Source organism: Octopus bimaculoides, chromosome 27 (genome assembly GCF_046866305.1).
Source record: "Octopus bimaculoides isolate indiv1 chromosome 27, ASM4686630v1, whole genome shotgun sequence".
Lineage (NCBI taxonomy): Eukaryota > Metazoa > Mollusca > Cephalopoda > Octopoda > Octopodidae > Octopus > Octopus bimaculoides.
In genome coordinates, this window is record NC_142954.1 from 14,623,137 (window position 1) to 14,643,136 (window position 20,000).

The 20,000-nt window shown below is 36.2% G+C and overlaps 2 protein-coding genes across 4 annotated transcripts in view; one reads left to right on the forward strand and one right to left on the reverse strand.

Annotated features, from left to right (window-relative positions):
- Positions 1 to 20,000, reverse strand: part of LOC106869117 (uncharacterized) — a 378,018-nt gene that overhangs the window by 260,480 nt on the left and 97,538 nt on the right. The gene's annotated exons all lie outside the window — the stretch shown is intronic.
- Positions 7,297 to 20,000, forward strand: part of LOC106869116 (synaptotagmin-7) — a gene marked incomplete at its 5' end in the record, with an annotated part of 27,180 nt that continues 14,476 nt past the window's right edge. Inside the window, one exon of the mRNA XM_089343463.1 lies at positions 7,297 to 7,423. Within this exon, the coding sequence (XP_089199589.1) occupies positions 7,297 to 7,423 (127 nt within the window). The remainder of the gene's footprint in view (positions 7,424 to 20,000) is intronic.

Genomic DNA, 20,000 nt, shown 5'->3' on the forward strand with positions numbered 1-20,000 from the left:
TATATATATATATATATATATATATATATATATATATATATATATATATATATATATATATATATATATATACATTATATATATATATATGTATATATATATATATATATATATATATATATATATAATTATATATATATATATATATATATATATATATATATATATATATATATATATATATACATATATATATATATATATATATAATATATATATATATATATATATATATATATATATACACACATATATACATACACACATATAATATATATATATGTATATATATATATATATATATATATATATATAATAGGCGCAGGTACTACATGGTTCTAGGTTCAATCCTACTGCATGGCACCTTGAGCATGTGTTTCCTACAACAGCCTCAAGCCAAGCCAAGCTTTGTGAGTGGATTTGGTAGACTGAAACTGAAAGAAGCCCATCGTATATGTGTGTGTGTGTGTGTGTGTGTGTGTTCCCCACCACTGCTTGACTTAGTAGTTTGGCAAGAGAGACCAATAGAATAAGTAGCAGGCTTTACAAAAACTAGTGACCACTGGGGTCAATTCATTCGACTAGAATTCTTGTAGGTGGCGCCCCAGCATACAGAGTATTATCACACAGACAATACAAATAACCATGATAACAAAATTCATGTACAGAACAGATGGTATAAATGGCTTCTTATGTTTATTCTACACTTTCCAATATGTTGTGTATGTGTGTGCAGGTGCACATGTGCATGTACTCTTGTATTGCCGTCACATGATGGTTGTAAAAGAGAAAGTCCTATAAGTGGTATGAGCACCGACCTTTGCTGGTAGCAGAGAACAACCAGGTGGGACTCATATAGGATGTGCCAATATAAACAGACAAAAGGTTGTGGCTTAACTGACCAGATATCAATCTCTTATTGAAGGAGTCCAAAGAATGGACCTGCATCAATGTAACTATACCTGCAAATAAGAATATTGTGAAGACAGAGGGTGAGAAAGTAGGGAAGTACCAAGGCTTATGGATTGAAAGGGAAAAGAATCCATAGAGCCTTGTTGGTGAGTGCGGTGCCTGTTGTGATTGGTCCACTTGAGGCCGTCTCAAGGAGACCAATATTCTGGCACCAAAAGCTGCAAATGCCAAACTTCTTAGGAAGTATTCAGATGGCAGCATTCCTTGGAACAGCTCGTGTGTTGAGGGAAGTGTTGAGGATGGAGCCGGCACGTGGCATAGACATAGATAGATCAGAAGTTAAGTGAATAAAAGTAATAATAATAATAATAATAATAATAATAATAATAATAATGCAGAAAAAGAAGAAAACTGAAAAAAGAACAAGTAGATGAATATGAAATGACTTCAGGGGGTTGATAGTAATTGTTGGGAGAGGGGTAAGTGTGGGAGAAATAAAGATAAAAACAAAATATGGTAAATCAATAGAAACGGAACCAGACCAAAGAGAATGGATTTATTTCAAGATCATCGTTATTGTTTTGTTTTTTTTCTGTTGTTGCTGTTTCTGTTATAATGAGGATGAAGGCCACAAAAGATAAATATGTGTATGTATATGCATAAGATAAATATGTGTATGTATAGATGTGTGTGCGCGCGCACATGTGTGGGTGTGTGTGTGTTGATCTAGTCAATACTTATCTGAGTGTTCTTGTTCAGTGATCTGATGCTGCCTGTCTATCTCTATATAACATTTCGGTTCAACCAAACTGAACAGAAGAGTTTAAAGTGGTAATGTAAATTGGACGGGTGGGTGGGGAATGGTGGTGATGAAGTTTGGTGGTAGAGGCTAAATAACTAGGGCAGGAGGACATTTTATCATTGTAGAATTATGTCTGAGATCTAAATTCTCATACAGTTGATTGGAACCTTGGAGAGTAACATAAGACACTCTTAGCAACACTAAGATATACATTAACCCTTCTGTTACCATATTTCTTTTTTGAGATGCTCTGTGTTTCTTTCAATTAATTTTAAATATAACAAAGAATTTAACAAAATAACTTTGTTATCATTAAGCTAGTGTTAAGAATATAAATTGTGACTAAGGTTTGGTGGAAGATTTTAATTCAGAACTTTTGAAAACAAGACATTTGTACTACAGAGCCAGAGGTGGTTTCAGCCAGTTTGGTATCAAAATGGTTAAGAATTGTTTCTCTATTATATATTTTAACCATTTTGTTACCATATTTCTTTTGAGATGCTCTGTGTTTCTTTCAATTAATTTAGAATATAACAAAGAACTTAGTTATCAATAAGCTAGTCTTAGGAACATAAATTGTGACTAAGGTTTGGTGGAAGATTTTAATTCAGAACTTTTGAGGCAGTTTCAAGCGAGTTGGTACCAAAAGGGTTAAATGGCTAGAAGTTGAAAGAGATTTGACTGCTATTTCAAGCAGGTCATGCCGCTGTAAAGAGGCTCCTTTATTGTCATTTGAAGGCTACTTACCATATAGTACAGATGTAATGAATCAAAGCCAAACTGGGTTTTATACAACAATAAAAAGTAGCATTCTATGTTGTGTAAATCCTGAAACCACACAAGTTATGGAGTCCAATGTCAAAATTTCAATTGTTATTCATTCAATCAAGGGTAAGAAAATTATTATCAAAATTATTATTATCATGAGGTGCAGGTGTGGCTTGTGTAGTAAAAAGTTTGTTCTCCAACCACATGGTTCCGGGTTCAGTCCCACTGCATGGTACCTTGGGCAAATGTTTTCTAGCCTCAGGCCAAGCAAAGCCTTGTGAGTGGTTTTTGTAAATGGAAACTGAATGAAGTCTCTTGTGTGTGTGTGTGTGTGTGTGTGTGTGTGTGTGTGTATGTCTGTGTCCCACCACTGCTTGACAGCCAGTGTTGGTTTGTTTGCATCCCCATAACTTAGCGGCAAAAGAGACTGGGAATAAGAACCAGGCTTTAAAAAAGAAGAATGTTATTTTGTAGTTTAGTAGCAACAAACTTCCTCAAATCTCAAGAATCTTTCTTAGGATTCTTGTAGAATACAGAATGGCATTTTTCAACTATACAAATCTTAATTCTGATTTCCTTGAGGCTCTCGGTTTGGGTCTTGTGCCAAATGCGCCAAATACCACAAGAATAATTGTTGTCTTAGTCTTCATCCTTCTTGTTAAATCCTGATATTTCTTAGTTTGTTCAATGCTTTTGATATCTACACTACGGCACTCCGTTGGTTACAATGACTAGGGTTCCAGTCGATCCGATCAATGGAACAGCCTGCTTGTGAAATTAATGTGCAAGCGGCTGAGCATTCCACAGACATGTGTACCCTTTAACATAGTTCTCCAGGAGGTTCAGCATGACACAGAGTGTGACAAGGTCGGCCCTTTGAAATACAGGTACAACAGAAAGAGTGAGAGAAAGTTGTGGTGAAAGAGTACAGCAGGGTTCGCCACCATCCCCTGCTGGAGCCTTGTGGAGCTTTAGGTTTTTTCGCTCTATAAACACTCACAATGTCCAATCTGGGAATCGAAACCGCGATCCTATGACCGTGAGTCATTGTACCACCACATATCTACACTATTATCACAAGGTATTGCACAATAGAATCTAAGATCTTACATAGTTTCTAATTTTTATTTATTTATTTTACGTCCGATATGATCACACCTGGTCTCATTTACCTGTTATAGTATAAGTTCATTTCCTCCTCTGTAGCATTCTTTCATTCTTATTTCTTTACTAGGGGCCACACACAGAGGGGACTGACAAACGGATTAAGTCGATTATATCGATCCCAGTGCGTAACTGGTACTTATTTAATCGACCCCAAAAGGATGAAAGGCAAAGTCGACCTTGGCGGAATTTGAACTCAGAACGTAGCAGCAGACGAAATACCACTAAGCATTTCGCCCGGCATGCTAACATTTCTGCCAGCTCACTGCCTTAATTCATTCCATGAAGTAAATTCATTCTATGAAGCAAAACTTATTTTCCTCTTAGTTATTATTATTATCACTCTCCTGACGATTATTGATCTTTCTGCTATTTTTATTTTATTTTCTCGTCTACATAGCCATCTTATTCATCTTTCACTATTTCGGAGATCTCTTCCAGTTCCAACTGGGATAGCCACTGCGACTTTCCATGATTAGATTTTTCCTGATCTGCAAGTCTTTGTTATGTGACAAGAACATGTCTGTCTCTTCATCCATATTTTATACAACCTTTTCATATATCCTAGTTTGACAGGCCCACTCCTGTGATAAAAATTCATGATAATCTTGGAATGGAAAAAGCAAAGCAGATTATTAAATGTATAGCAATACACAAAGAACTGCCCCTACCTTCCCTGTGTCACATCTTCACCATCTTTCTTTCCATCTGAGGTCAGATTATTAAATGTATAGCAATACACAAAGAACTGCCCCTACCTTCCCTGTGTCACATCTTCACCATCTTTCTTTCCATCTGAGGTCAGATTATTAAATGTATAGCAATACACAAAGAACTGCCCCTACCTTCCCTGTGTCACATCTTCACCATCTTTCTTTCCATCTGAGGTCAGATTATTAAATGTATAGCAATACACAAAGAACTGCCCCTACCTTCCCTGTGTCACATCTTCACCATCTTTCTTTCCATCTGAGGTCAGATTATTAAATGTATAGCAATACACAAAGAACTGCCCCTACCTTCCCTGTGTCACATCTTCACCATCTTTCTTTCCATCTGAGGTCAGATTATTAAATGTATAGCAATACACAAAGAACTGCCCCTACCTTCCCTGTGTCACATCTTCACCATCTTTCTTTCCATCTGAGGTCAGATTATTAAATGTATAGCAATACACAAAGAACTGCCCCTACCTTCCCTGTGTCACATCTTCACCATCTTTCTTTCCATCTGAGGTCAGATTATTAAATGTATAGCAATACACAAAGAACTGCCCCTACCTTCCCTGTGTCACATCTTCACCATCTTTCTTTCCATCTGAGGTCAGATTATTAAATGTATAGCAATACACAAAGAACTGCCCCTACCTTCCCTGTGTCACATCTTCACCATCTTTCTTTCCATCTGAGGTCAGATTATTAAATGTATAGCAATACACAAAGAACTGCCCCTACCTTCCCTGTGTCACATCTTCACCATCTTTCTTTCCATCTGAGGTCAGATTATTAAATGTATAGCAATACACAAAGAACTGCCCCTACCTTCCCTGTGTCACATCTTCACCATCTTTCTTTCCATCTGAGGTCAGATTATTAAATGTATAGCAATACACAAAGAACTGCCCCTACCTTCCCTGTGTCACATCTTCACCATCTTTCTTTCCATCTGAGGTCAGATTATTAAATGTATAGCAATACACAAAGAACTGCCCCTACCTTCCCTGTGTCACATCTTCACCATCTTTCTTTCCATCTGAGGTCAGATTATTAAATGTATAGCAATACACAAAGAACTGCCCCTACCTTCCCTGTGTCACATCTTCACCATCTTTCTTTCCATCTGAGGTCAGATTATTAAATGTATAGCAATACACAAAGAACTGCCCCTACCTTCCCTGTGTCACATCTTCACCATCTTTCTTTCCATCTGAGGTCAGATTATTAAATGTATAGCAATACACAAAGAACTGCCCCTACCTTCCCTGTGTCACATCTTCACCATCTTTCTTTCCATCTGAGGTCAGATTATTAAATGTATAGCAATACACAAAGAACTGCCCCTACCTTCCCTGTGTCACATCTTCACCATCTTTCTTTCCATCTGAGGTCAGATTATTAAATGTATAGCAATACACAAAGAACTGCCCCTACCTTCCCTGTGTCACATCTTCACCATCTTTCTTTCCATCTGAGGTCAGATTATTAAATGTATAGCAATACACAAAGAACTGCCCCTACCTTCCCTGTGTCACATCTTCACCATCTTTCTTTCCATCTGAGGTCAGATTATTAAATGTATAGCAATACACAAAGAACTGCCCCTACCTTCCCTGTGTCACATCTTCACCATCTTTCTTTCCATCTGAGGTCAGATTATTAAATGTATAGCAATACACAAAGAACTGCCCCTACCTTCCCTGTGTCACATCTTCACCATCTTTCTTTCCATCTGAGGTCAGATTATTAAATGTATAGCAATACACAAAGAACTGCCCCTACCTTCCCTGTGTCACATCTTCACCATCTTTCTTTCCATCTGAGGTCAGATTATTAAATGTATAGCAATACACAAAGAACTGCCCCTACCTTCCCTGTGTCACATCTTCACCATCTTTCTTTCCATCTGAGGTCAGATTATTAAATGTATAGCAATACACAAAGAACTGCCCCTACCTTCCCTGTGTCACATCTTCACCATCTTTCTTTCCATCTGAGGTAGTCATGTCTCTCTTCAAATGCATGAAACCGCTTCTGTCCCCCAATACTACCCCCCCCCCCCCGCTGAATGGTCATCTTTGGCAAGTTACTTGGTGACTGTAGTGTTGCTGGTGCCTCATAAAAAGCATCCAGTACACCTTGTGGTTGGCAATTTCCAGCTCTGTGGGAACCATGCTAAAGTAGATAACAGGCCTTAGGGCAGTCTTCTAACTTGCCACTTCCTGTCAAATTGTCCTACGCATGCCAGCATGAAAACAGATGTTAAGTAGTGATGATCTCTCACACACACTTGATGGGAAAACAGAGATCAAGTGAGCTTTTACCTTTTTGCTCAACATGTGGTCTCCATCCACACTGAGCTTACTTTGGGACACCTGCATTACCATTTGACAGATGTAACACCCCAGTCAATCTCCTCAACCAACACTGTTCTCGACTGAGGGTCATGCATCAGCTGCATTGGCACCTATCAAGGCGCTTGGCATGCACCATGCACCATGCACTTCACACCAGATATCAGAAGAGGAGCAGCCCATTTCACCCATTCCAGGTTCAAGAGTGGATATCGAGGCCATCAAGAATATGACGGAGATCATTCAGTAGATGTACAATAATGATGGTAGTGTTAGTAGGGGTGGAAGAGTGGTTAAGGTGGTAGTGGTAGCAACTATAGAACTCAGCGCTTTTATCATTGTAGAATTATATCTGAGCTGGAAATTCTATCCATCGATCTACCTATTATATCTCTGTAGTGTACCATAACCATTTGTTATTTCTGTCTGTTTGTCATTTCTGCAATTACACCAATCCATTTGTCCATCAATATATCTATTTATTACACCTGCTGATTCTTCGCTTCTACCAATCTATTATCTCTAATTGTTCATCAACTTTTCCTTTCTCTTCTGATCTCCTACTATCTTTTGTTTTCCTTCTTCCCTGCAGGGCAAGCTTGGTGAGCTGCTTCTCTCGCTTTGCTACCAACCAGCAGTGGGTCGACTCATTATTGAAGTGAAGAAGGCTAAAGATCTCAAAGCTAAAGATATCACTGGAACCTCAGGTAAGAAACAATAAAAATAATCACTATTGGAAAGGTTACAAGATGCAACAAAAGTTTCAGAAAAAATAAATAAGTAAATGAGTGGAAATCGAACCAGTGAGTGTGTTACATACGTAATAAGGCACTAAAAGAGAATGACCCTCCCCGGACACAATAAAGTAATAATAATCTTTTCCACTAAAGGCACAAGGCCTGAAATTTTGGTGGGAGGGGGCTTGTCGATCAAATCAACCCCAGTGTTTTACTGGTACTTAATTTATCGACCCTGAAAGAATGAAAGGTAAAATCAACGTTGGCAGAATTGAACTCAGAACATAAAGACAGATGAAATACTGTTCTATATTTAAGAGATGAGGAATTATGTACATTATTTACATTTTATGGATATATATATATATATGTATATGTATATGTATATGTATATATGTATATATATATATATGTATATATATATATATATATATATATATATATATATATATATATATATATATATATATATATATATATATATATATATATATATATATGTATATATATATATATATATATGTATATATATATATATATGTATATATATATATATATATATATATATATATATATATATATATATATATATATATATATATATATATATATATATATATATACCCATGAGCATATGGTGTAGTGGTTAAGAGCACAGGCTACTAACCCCAAGATTCCAAGTTCGATTCCAGACGGTGATCTGAATAATAATAATAATAATAATAATAATGGTTTCAAATTTTGGCTCAAGGCCAACAATTTCAGGGCTGGGTAAATTGATTACATCAACTTCAGAGCTCAACTGGTACTATTTTATCAATCCCAAGAGGATGGAAGGCAAAATTATCCCCAGCGGTAGTATTATTAAAATAGCATTTTGTGTATCTTACTTGAATATATATATTCTGAGGAAAGCCACACGGCAGTGATATTCATCTCAAGAAAGCTTCACATATAGATGCATAGTGCTGAGGAGCACAGAAACACAGTGGAAACTGGCAAGAAGTTTCCTCACTACTGCTGGACAATTCTCATCTGCTGATGATACGCTTCTGTACTTTTTAGCACGACACATGACTATGAGAAGCTTAATTACTACAATTAGAACACATCACCTGAAATATGATGTAGGAATATTCTAAATACCATAGATATTGATGAAGCCCTGGTTGCGTTTTCGCAATGCAAAACCTGCTCCTACTTGTTTGGACTTGAACTAGCCAGGAAGCATCTGATTGAGCATATGAAATGCTCAGTAGGTAGTCGAAACCTGTAGCTAACAGTTGCATACTGTCCTTCTCTTCCAGATTGTGAAAGCTTACCATAACGTTTAATTTAAATACAGTGAAATTTTAAGACTTCATTTTTTTATGGGCATATATGGGTTAAAACAATGATAATAATAATCCTTTTTACTAAAGGCAGTAGGCCTGAAATTTTGGGGGAGGGGATAAGTTGATTACAGGTACTTATTTTATTGATCCTTGAAGAGATAAAAGGCAAAATCAACCTCTGCGGGATTTGAACTCAGAATGTAAAGATGGATGTAATGGATGAAGCATTTTGCCCTGCATGCTCATGATTTGGCCAGCTTGTCATCTTAAACTGGTGCATTCAAACAAAGTCCTTAGCAGTATTCGTTCCACCCAAGTTGGAAACATGATCTAAAACAAAATAAGTAAATAAACATTGAACCGAGATGGGGTTCCATTTGTGTGGGATGCTGAGTTGAAGGAGCTAGCCTCATAGCTGCAAGCGAATGGCTAATGATTTTGTGAAGATAAAATGATAAATTAGCAGGAACTAATTTGAAAAGATAACATGACAGGTGTTCTGTATTGGAATTGGTAAGTCAGTTACCCAGTAAATACTAGATATATTGTTCAAATCTCACCAGTTTCTCGTCTCTGTCTCAAAATTGGGTTTATAATGTTTTGAGAGATAACTCCTATTTTTGATGCCAAAATGTTTGGCTAGATCAACTGGACAGAGAACTTAAAATGTCAATATCCAGCTGGAATAATTATGATGAACTCTCAGTCAATTCTAGCTCTATTTTTTAGTGTGAAGCTGTGCAGTTTTTCTAATCTCAACCAAGAAGAGCAAGCCATCAGAATCATTTTTGCTTTGGACAAAATGTTTAGTGGCATTTCATCTGGATTTAATGTTCTCAGTTCAAATACCACTGAGATCAACTTTGCCTTTCATCCTTTTGGGGGTCAATAAAATAAGAACCAGTTGAGCAATGGTAAGTCCTGGGTTTGATACAATTAACGAAGTCCTGGTCTACAGATTTCAGGCCTTGTGCTTATCATAGAAAGTGGAAGGAATTATGAAAGCCTCTTCTTCTTCTCATCATCATCATTTAACGTCCATTGTCCATGCTGGCATGGGTTGGACGGTTTGACTACTGCTGGAAGGCTGCACCAGACTCCAGTCTGATTTGGCATGGTTTCTATGGCTGGATGCCCTTCCTAATGCCAACCACTCCGTGAGTGTAATGGGTGTTTTTATGTACCACTGGCATGGCTGCCATTTGTGTGACACCAGTATCTGCCATGACTACGGTTTCATTAGGCTTGATGGGTCTTCTTCTCTAGCACAGCATAATGCCAAAGGTCTCGGTCATTTGACGTTGCCTCCATGAGGCCCAACACTCGAAAGGTGCTTTTTACACACCACCAGCATCAACCAAAAAATTGCTAACACCATCCTTGATACAGAAATAACATCAATGGATTTGATTTAACGTTCACCCCCAGCTCTGTAGTAGATGCTGATGAGATTTAATCCACTGATATTGCTACCAATATGGATTTCCTGGACATCCTTTCAATGTCATCAGATCACAATCAATGTTTGGTCACTTCTCTGACTATGATTATGTTCTTGTCATGACATTTTCATGTGAAAACACAAAAGTGATTCCCTGCTGTTGCAGTCCTTTGGGTACCTTTTACAAGATATTCTTTGTCTGCTAGATAGACAAAGTGTGTGGTAAGAAGTTTGCTTCCCAACCACATAGTTCTTTGTTTGGTCATTCCTCTATGTGGCACCGTCAGTCAATGTCTTCTGCTATAACATCCTGGACCAACTAAAGCCTTGTGAGGAGATTTGGTAAACAGAAACTGAAAGAGGTTTACTTTGCCTTTCATTCTTTTGGGGTCGATAAATTAAGTACCAGTTACACACTGGGGTCGATGTAATCGACTTAATCCCTTGTTTGTCCCCTCTATGTATAGCCCTTATGTTTAGAACCAGACACTCCCCTAATCTGTGTCTGGTTCTTTTAAGATATGAAATCCATGCCATATTAACTGACACGTTTCCGAAACGGCCCGTAGATGAAACTAGTGGATCCATTGAACATTGTCTCTAATTTGAGTATGTCCGTTTAATGCTGTAAAATGTCTCACTTTCCACTTTCCACTCGCATTGTGTTGTAACTTGAAATCTTTAGTCCTTATAACACATCCTATGAACTTATAATTTACTATATCCTATTTCATATCAACGTATTCTATTTTGAAATGCCTATGTATTCATAAATGTTCTTATATATTTTTAAATATCTAAGTGTTTTAAATATTCTACGTGCTTGTATTCTGACCTCTAAATTCTAATTCCTCTATAGTATATCGTGTGAATTTATAACTCACTATGTCTTATATAATATCGACCTTTTTGTATCTTATGTTTATATTTTGTACTTATTTTACTTATATATTTTTTAAAATGCCTTTGTATTTATAAATGTTTTAAAATATTTTTGGATATTTCCGGGCTTATAAAAATATGTATATGTCTATATGCTTGTATCTTATTAATACTTCTGTTATGTTGAGCTGTATGCCGCTTTAATAATGTCGAAGTGTGCATATATATTGAATATTCTGCTGAGTCATGTTCCTCTAGTTTCCACTCGTATTGCCTCCACTCGAATTATAAATTGGAACTTAGCTCAATTTGAGCACTTCGAGTCTAGCCTGTCTCCGAGTATTGTTAATAAATAACAATATCTATAAAATAGTATAATTTATATATATATATATATATATATATATATATATATATATATATATATATATATATATATATATATATATATATAGGTGCTGTGTGGTAAGTAGCTTGCTTACCAACCACATGGTTCCGGGTTCAGTCCCACTGCGTGGCACCTTGGGCAAGTGTCTTCTACTATAGCCTTGGGCCGACCAAAGCCTTGTGAATGGATTTGGTAGACGGAAACTGAAAGAAGCCCGTCGTATATATGTATATATATATGTGTGTGTGTGTGTTTGTGTGTCTGTGTTTGTCCCCCCAACATCGCTTGACAACCGATGGTGGTGTGTTTACGTCCCCGTAACTTAGCGGTTCGGCATAAGAGACCGATAGAATAAGTACTAGGCTTACAAAGAATAAGTCCTGGAGTCGATTTGTTCGACTAAAGGCGGTGCTCCAGCATGGCCGCAGTCAAATGACTGAAACAAGTAAAAGAGAGAGTGTATATATATATATATATATATATATATATATATATATATATATATATATATATATATATATACATACATACATACATATAAAAATAATAAATAAAGAGATTCAATTGACAATTCAATAATTTATTTATATTATAATATACTATGAATATGATAAAGATAACAAAAAATATAGGTAAATCAAAAATCAAAAACAAAAACAGGAAAAACAGCAAAAATCAAAAAGGACATACACAGTGAATCTATTAGGTTAATGCTTAGAGCAAGATTAAGGTGGAAAAAGGAGGGAGTGTGATGTTTCAGGCATGGCTCTTTGTCAGGAAGAGGAAAGCTCCAGGAAGAGGAAAGCTCCAGGAAGAAGGAAAAGAATAGTCTGAGGAATACACGTGAGCATGCATGAGTGTGTGTGTTTGTGTCTCCTTGTCTTGACATCACATTATAGTCATTAATGAGTGTCACTTTTCATACAGGCAGTATCATTTATGTCCAATATTTTGTGAGACTATGTCTTCCTTGGAAAGAGGTAAGGGTTGGCAACAGGAAAGCATCCAGCTAAAGAAAACCTGCCTTGATAACCACCATCAAACCCATGCAAGCATGGAAAAGTGGAAGTTAAATGATAATTATTTTAAATTTTTACCATAAGGGCAGCCTGGGAGGTGGGGATGAATCGATTACATCGACCCCAGTGTTCAACTGGTACTTATTTTATTGACCCTGAAAGGATGAAAGGCAAAGTCAACCTTGGCGAAATTTGAACTCTGAACATAGCAATGGGTGAAGTACCACTAAGCATTTCGTCCAGCATACTAACAACTCTGCCAGCTCATCACCTTTAGAAGTTAAATTATAATGATGATGAAAGAAAAGTAGACAGACAGACAGACAAGCACACCACATCTGCCTGGGTCCAGAAAATGAAAAGAGCTCAAAGAACAAACCGTTTTGTCAAATGCTCTAACAATCCTGCTTGTTCATTAACTTGGATTGATAATTCATTTAATGCCTGGAAGGGGAAAAATAAAGTTAACCTCAACAACATTGAACTCAGAATGCAAAAACCCAAAATAAATACCATAAGGCATCAACTAATTTACCCACCTCATTTTACCCCTGCCCCTCCAAAATATAGGGAGCAGTCACATGACCAGCAAACTTTCAAGAAGCAACTCATTACAGCCATTGACCCTTCTGTTACCATATTTCTGCTGATATGTTCTGTCTTTGTTTTGGTTAATTTTGAAAATATTGAAGAATTTAGTAAAATAACTTTGTCATTTTTAAGCTGGGATAAGGCGGCAAGCTGGTAGAATTGTTAGCAAGCAGGACGAAATGCTTAGTGGTATTTCGCCCGTCACTATGTTCTGAGTTCAAGTTCCACCAAGGTCGACTTTGCCTTTCATCCTTCTGGGGTCAATAAATTAAATACCAATGAAATACTGGGGGTCAATGAAATCAACTTATCCCTTCCCCTAAAACTACTGCCCTTGTGGCTAAATTTGAAACCAAGGCAGTGAGCTGGCATAATCGTTAGCACGCTGGATGAAATATTTAGTGGTATTTTGCCCGTCACTATGTTCTGAGTTCAAATTCCACCAAGGTCGACTTTGCCTTTCATCCTTTCAGGGTCAATAAATTAAGTACCAGTTGAACACTGGGATCAATGTAATCAATTTAACCCCTCCCCCAAAATGTCAGGCCTTGTGCCTATATTAGAAAGGATTATTAATCTGGTGTTTTTAAAACATAAATTAACAGGAAATGTTAATGAAGGGTTTTAAACTGACTGGCACTCTGTCGGTTAGAATGGTAAGGGTTCCAGTTGAATTGATCAATGGAACAGCCTCCTCATGAAATGAACGTGTAAGCGGCTGGCCACTCTACAGACACACATACCCTTAACATGGCTCTTGGAGATTGAGCGTGACACAGGATGTGTCAAGGCTGACCCTTTGAATTACAGGAGCTACTCGTTTTTGCCGGCTCTTGCTTTAATTAGTTTTGAAAATAATAAAGAATTCATTAAAATAACTCTGTCGTTATCAATTTAGTGTTTGCAACATAAATTAGTGTGAAATTTTGATGGAAGGTTTTAATTTGGAACATTTTAAAACAGGGAAGTCTATATCACGGAACCAGGGGTTCAATCTCAGGTGACTTGGGGTCAAAACAGTTAATCCATACCCTTCTATTTTGCAACACATCAGCATTACCAGTGGTGATTGATGTTGGGGGTGGGGGTGGTGATTGTGGTAGGCATGGCAATGATGGCGGTCATGATGACAATTGCAATGATATTTATGATGATGATGATGTTGATGATGATGATGATGAGAAAAGTCACTGTTAGGATGATGATAGTGATCATGATAGTTTGCAATGATAGTGATGACGATGACGCTAGTGTCAAAGATGACGTTATCAGTTCTGTACCGGTATTCCATGATTTTATATGCTGGTGATGATATCTCAGTTATCAAATTATCAATATTACTCCGGCTGCATGCTCATTATGATATCCTATATATCAGTGAACATGGCATGTAAAACGGCATACAATGATGACAATGACATATCAATTAAGTTATAGATTATTTTATGCCTGATATAACAATTATCTGCTGTTGTTTATTTAAATAATAAATCATGTTTCTGTAATAATCTTCAATTTATCAATGACACCAAATTGGTAGAGTTGTTAGAGCCTTGCTTCATGGTATTCATTGTGAATCTCTACACCACGAGTTCAAACCCTAGTGATGTCACCTTTGTCGTTTGTTCTTTATAAAGTTGATAAAAAGGTACTGTGGATTGGTAGAACTGTTAGATAGTTGGGTAAGATGCCTAGTGGTATTTCTTCTGGTTCTTTACATTCTGACAACAATGGTATTTATGACACAAATTTCGATCTCTCTTGGCCCAAGTCCGTAGTCTTTCTCTTGGATAAACATCAGTTATGTGGATAAGACAAAGTTGTCTGCATGGGGTAGTAGCCAACTTACCTCAACGCTTGTCCAGGTTTGCACATATATGTGCAGATGCAAGTTCAATCTTGACCAATGGAGGCCCTGGGTAGCTATCTAAATATCTATTTGTCTCTCTGTCTATCTATCTATCTATCCATCCATCTATCTATCTGTCTGTCTATTTATTTATCTATCCATCTATCCATCCATTCATCCATCCATCTCTATCTCCCTCTCTCTCTCTCTCTCTCTCTCTCTCTCTATATATATATATATATATATATATATATATATATATATATATATATACACACACACGCACATATACAAGTGTTGCTGAGTGCTAAGAAGCTTGCTTTCCTTCCACATGGTTCTGGGTTCAGTCCCACTGCATGGTACCTTGGGCAAGTGTCTTCTACTATAGCCCCAGGCCAACTAAAGCCTTGTAAATGTATTTGGTAGATGGAAACTGAAAGAAGCCCACTCTGTATGTGTGTGTGTGTGTGTGTGTGTGTATGTGTTTGTGTCTATGCTTGTTGACCCCACCACTACTTGACAACTAGTATTGGTATGTTTACATCCCCATAACTTAGCAGTTCGGCAAGAGAGACGAATAGAATAAGTACCAGACTTAACAAAGAATAAGTACTGGGGTTGATTCATTCAGCTAAAAATTCTTCAAGGAGGTGCCCCAGCATGGCCACACTTCAGTGACTGAAACAAGTAAAACATAAAAGATAAATACATCCATATGTATACATACATACATACATAAATACATGCGTACATTTATTGTCTATTATTACTATACTTGTAAGGCAGCGAGCTGGCAGAATCATTAGCACGCTGGGCGAAATGCTTAACAGTATTTCGTCTGTCTTTACATTCTGAGTTCAAATTCCACACAGGTCGACTTTGCCTTTCATCCTTCCGGGGTCAATAAATTAAGTACCAGTTGCATACTGGATCGATCTCATCAACTGGCCCCCTACCCCAAAATTTCAGGCCTTGTGCCTAGAGTAGAAAAGATTATTACTGGGCCCTATAATTTCACTCTACTAGAACTTAGTAAAAAAAGTCTTTTTATTTTTCTTATTTTTGTATTTCTTATTCATCTATTCCCAATGAGCATTCACTGACTAACACTACAAATTTTAAAATTCTAATTAGTGTTATTGGCATCTATTTCTAGCACCACTGTCTAAATTTCCCCTCACCTCTCTGTACTTAGGGCTATAATTTGAGAACTTCATTATCTTTTACAGCTATTTATTACTATCTTAACCCTCACTCCCATTCTTATGAGTATATAAACAGTTTGGCTAGTTGTTTCTCTGGAGGCTGTCAGAATGATGTGGACACCTCTGACCAGAACCCAATATGGTTCGAGAATCAATTAAGGTTGTTCGTTGTTTTTCAGTATATGGAGAAATGGCTAAAATGTGCCGTTTATAATTATACCATAGGTTACTTCTCTAATGACTCTAGCCAACCCCCAGTGGTCAATCTTGAAATGAAAGTATCTGACATCTGCTGTTTTCCATCTCATATTTTTCTGTCTGTGTGTGTGTATATATCTCCTAACCTCTTTCGCCAAACACAGCCTCGCTATACTGACCAGTCTCTATCTCCTCTCATGCATCTACCATTCTATCTTTCTTTCACACTGTATCATATTATTCCTACTCAATCCTAATTCACTCTCTAGTCAAAAATGGAACTGGTAACTTCCATTATCCTTTGCCATGGATTATCATTAAATATTCACCTTTGAAACTGCTAATGGACCTTACACATAACTTTATCATTTATTCAACCATGGAATGCATCTATTTTTCATTCTGATTCTAACTTCATTTTTCAACAAACTTCAAAGTACTGATATCCACAACTGGGGATATTCTTCATTTTGATACTCTCTGACTTCTCTACCTCTGATGACAGAATACTTACCTCATATATCCTGACTCAGTGTCATGATCTGCATGCTTACCTATTCTAGAAACAGCTTTAAGAGATTCTATAAGTTTATATTCTCTATAGGCGCAGGAGTGACTGTGTGGTAAGTAGCTTGCTTACCAACTACATGGTTCCAGGTTCAGTCCCACTGTGTGGCACCTTGGGCAAGTGTCTTCTATAGCTTCGGGCCGACCAAAGCCTTGTGAGTGGATTTGGTAGGCGGAAACTGAAAGAATCACGTCGTATATATGTATATGTATATATGTGTGTGTTTGTGTGTCTGTGTTTGTCCCTCCAACATCGCTTGACAACTGAAGCTGGTGTGTTTACGTCCTAGTAACTTAGCGGTTCGGCAAAAGAGACTGATAGAATAAGTACTAGGCATCCAAAGAATAAGTCCTGGGGTCGATTTGCCTGACTAAAGGTGATGCTCCAGCATGGCCACAGTCAAATGACTGAAACAAATAAAAGAGTAAAAGAATCTATCTAAATTAAATATTTACAAGTACCAATTTGTCCTCTGTGTACTCTCTTTCTCTATTGTCTCTCTCTGTCTCTCACTCCCTCCTTCCTCTCTCTCCCCTTCCCCTCTCTCCACACCCTCAATTAATCTTATATTTCCGCAAGCATATCTTTACACACACACATGAAAATCATCCACACGAAATTATATTGTCTTGTGGTTTGGTATGCCATCGTGTATCACCTGAGGTGTGGGCCTTCAACCAGAGCTCCAGTGAACACCAGTCTTTCTGGGTAGACAGAAACTGCACAAAATCCTGTCAGAAAGAAAGTACCTGGTTTTGGGGATGGCCAGGGAGGATCTGTAAGTTGTTCCATTTTTCTCGCACCACAAAACGGTAAGCTGCAGAATCAAAAGCTCACCAGACAAAATGCTTAGTGATATTCCTTTCAATTCTGGTTTCAAACACAACCATAGTCATCTTTGCCTTTCATCATTTCAAGGTCAATAAAATGAATACCAATCAAGCAAAGGGGTCAATGTAGACATCTAGCCTCCTCCCCTAAATTTCAAGGTCTTGTACCTATAGTAGGAATAATTTATCTACCACATGTGACTCGCACTTCACTCTGGTGCAAGACATTCCATTGCAAGTATTTGGATAAAATCTCCATTTGCTAACAAAGGAATAATTCTATGTGAGCATGTGTGTGTATATACATACATACATACATACATAGAGAGAGCTAGATAGATAGATAGATACATACATACATACATACAGAGAGAGAGAGAGAGAGAGAGAGAGAGATAGAGAGAGAGATACATACATACATACATAAAAAACTTTCTAGAAGTTTATCATTGAAATACATATATGAGCATATCTAGATATGCAACTAAATGCTTGATAATACATACATAAAACATACAAATCTGCACATATGTACATACATACCCTGTTGAAATTCCAATGAAGGAACCTTGGATTAGGTTAGAAACTAGCTCTTTGTCTATAGGCAAGAAATCTTGAAATAAACTGAATAATGACATACATACATACATATATATATATATGAACTAAAAGGTGGTCTATATAGAGATGATGCTTTATTCATCATCCCTAGTAATAGCAACTCATTCATTGAGAGAATAAGAAAGAAAATCAGAAAATTTTTTAAAAGTTTTAACTTAGACATTACTTATGAATATGGTAATAAAATTGTAAATTTCTTAGATACCACTCTCAACATAGAAACTAGATTATACCACCCATATAGAAAAGAAAATGAAACTACTAGATATGTAAGTAGATTATCCAATCATCCACCTAATGTATTAAATTCTTTAGTTAATAATATTTCTGAAAGAATTACTAAATTATCTTCCAACATTGATATATTTAATTCTAATTCTAGCTACTATAATATGGCCTTGTCTAAAGCTGAATATACTCAAAATATTGCTTTCCTTAACCCTGGTAGAACATCTCTTCTTGATACAGATAATAATAATAATAATAATAATAGTGATAGTGGTGCACATGGCAACAATAACAGCAATAATAGAGATAATAATAATAATAATAATCATAGATGTTATAACAGACCTAATAACTTAAATAGTAACAACAATGGACCAAATATAAAACAACCCTATTTACCTAAAAATCTAACTAATAAGAAAAGTAATAAAGTGCATTTTAATAGTAAACTTAATAGCAAACTATATACTAACGCTAATAATAAACCTATGTTAATAGACAGTAATGTTGAATCAAATAACAAAAATAGTAAACATCCCACAACTAAAAGAACTACTAATCACAATAATAATATTGTACTAGAAAATAATAGTAATCATAGCACACCCCATACCCACCCACACAATAAATTTAAGAGAAAAAATAAAAATTCTATCTGGTTAAATATACCCTTCAACTGTGCAATATCCACAAATATTTATAAAAAATTCATGAATATTTTACAAAAAAATTTCCCTTCTTCTCACAGATATAGTAAAATCTTCTCTTGTCATAAAATCAGAATTTCTTACTCTACCCTTCCTAATGTAGGTACAATCATAGCTAGGTTAAACAAAAAAAACATCAAGTCAGCTAGAATTAATGAAATTACAAATAGTGGCCATATGAATGCAAATAATAATCCATCTAATACCAATAATGATGCTACCAATAATTATACAAATAGAAGTGAAAATAACAATAACGAAAGAAATTATGAAGATAGTAGCAATATACTTAGTCCTATAAACCATAATTTCAACCAACAATTAGAATATATCAGTAATGATGTTACAGTTTTAACTGAAGTTGATGATAGGCCCAACTCCAACAGAAGTAATAGTGATCAAGGACATAATTCATATAATATCAATATGCCAAATGTGGAAAGAATAAGTCCAACTAATAACGCATCAAGATATGAATTAAATAATGATGGTAATAGCCAATATATACCTAATAATAGAATTGAAGAATTGATAAATGATATTAGTGTAAATAATTGTAATAATAATAATAATAGAGATATTAGAAATAATATAGGTGGAGTTGATAACCCCACCATGTGCAACTGTAGAAAAAAGTCCCATTGTCCTTTATTTGGATTTTGTTGTACCCGCAACGTAGTGTACAG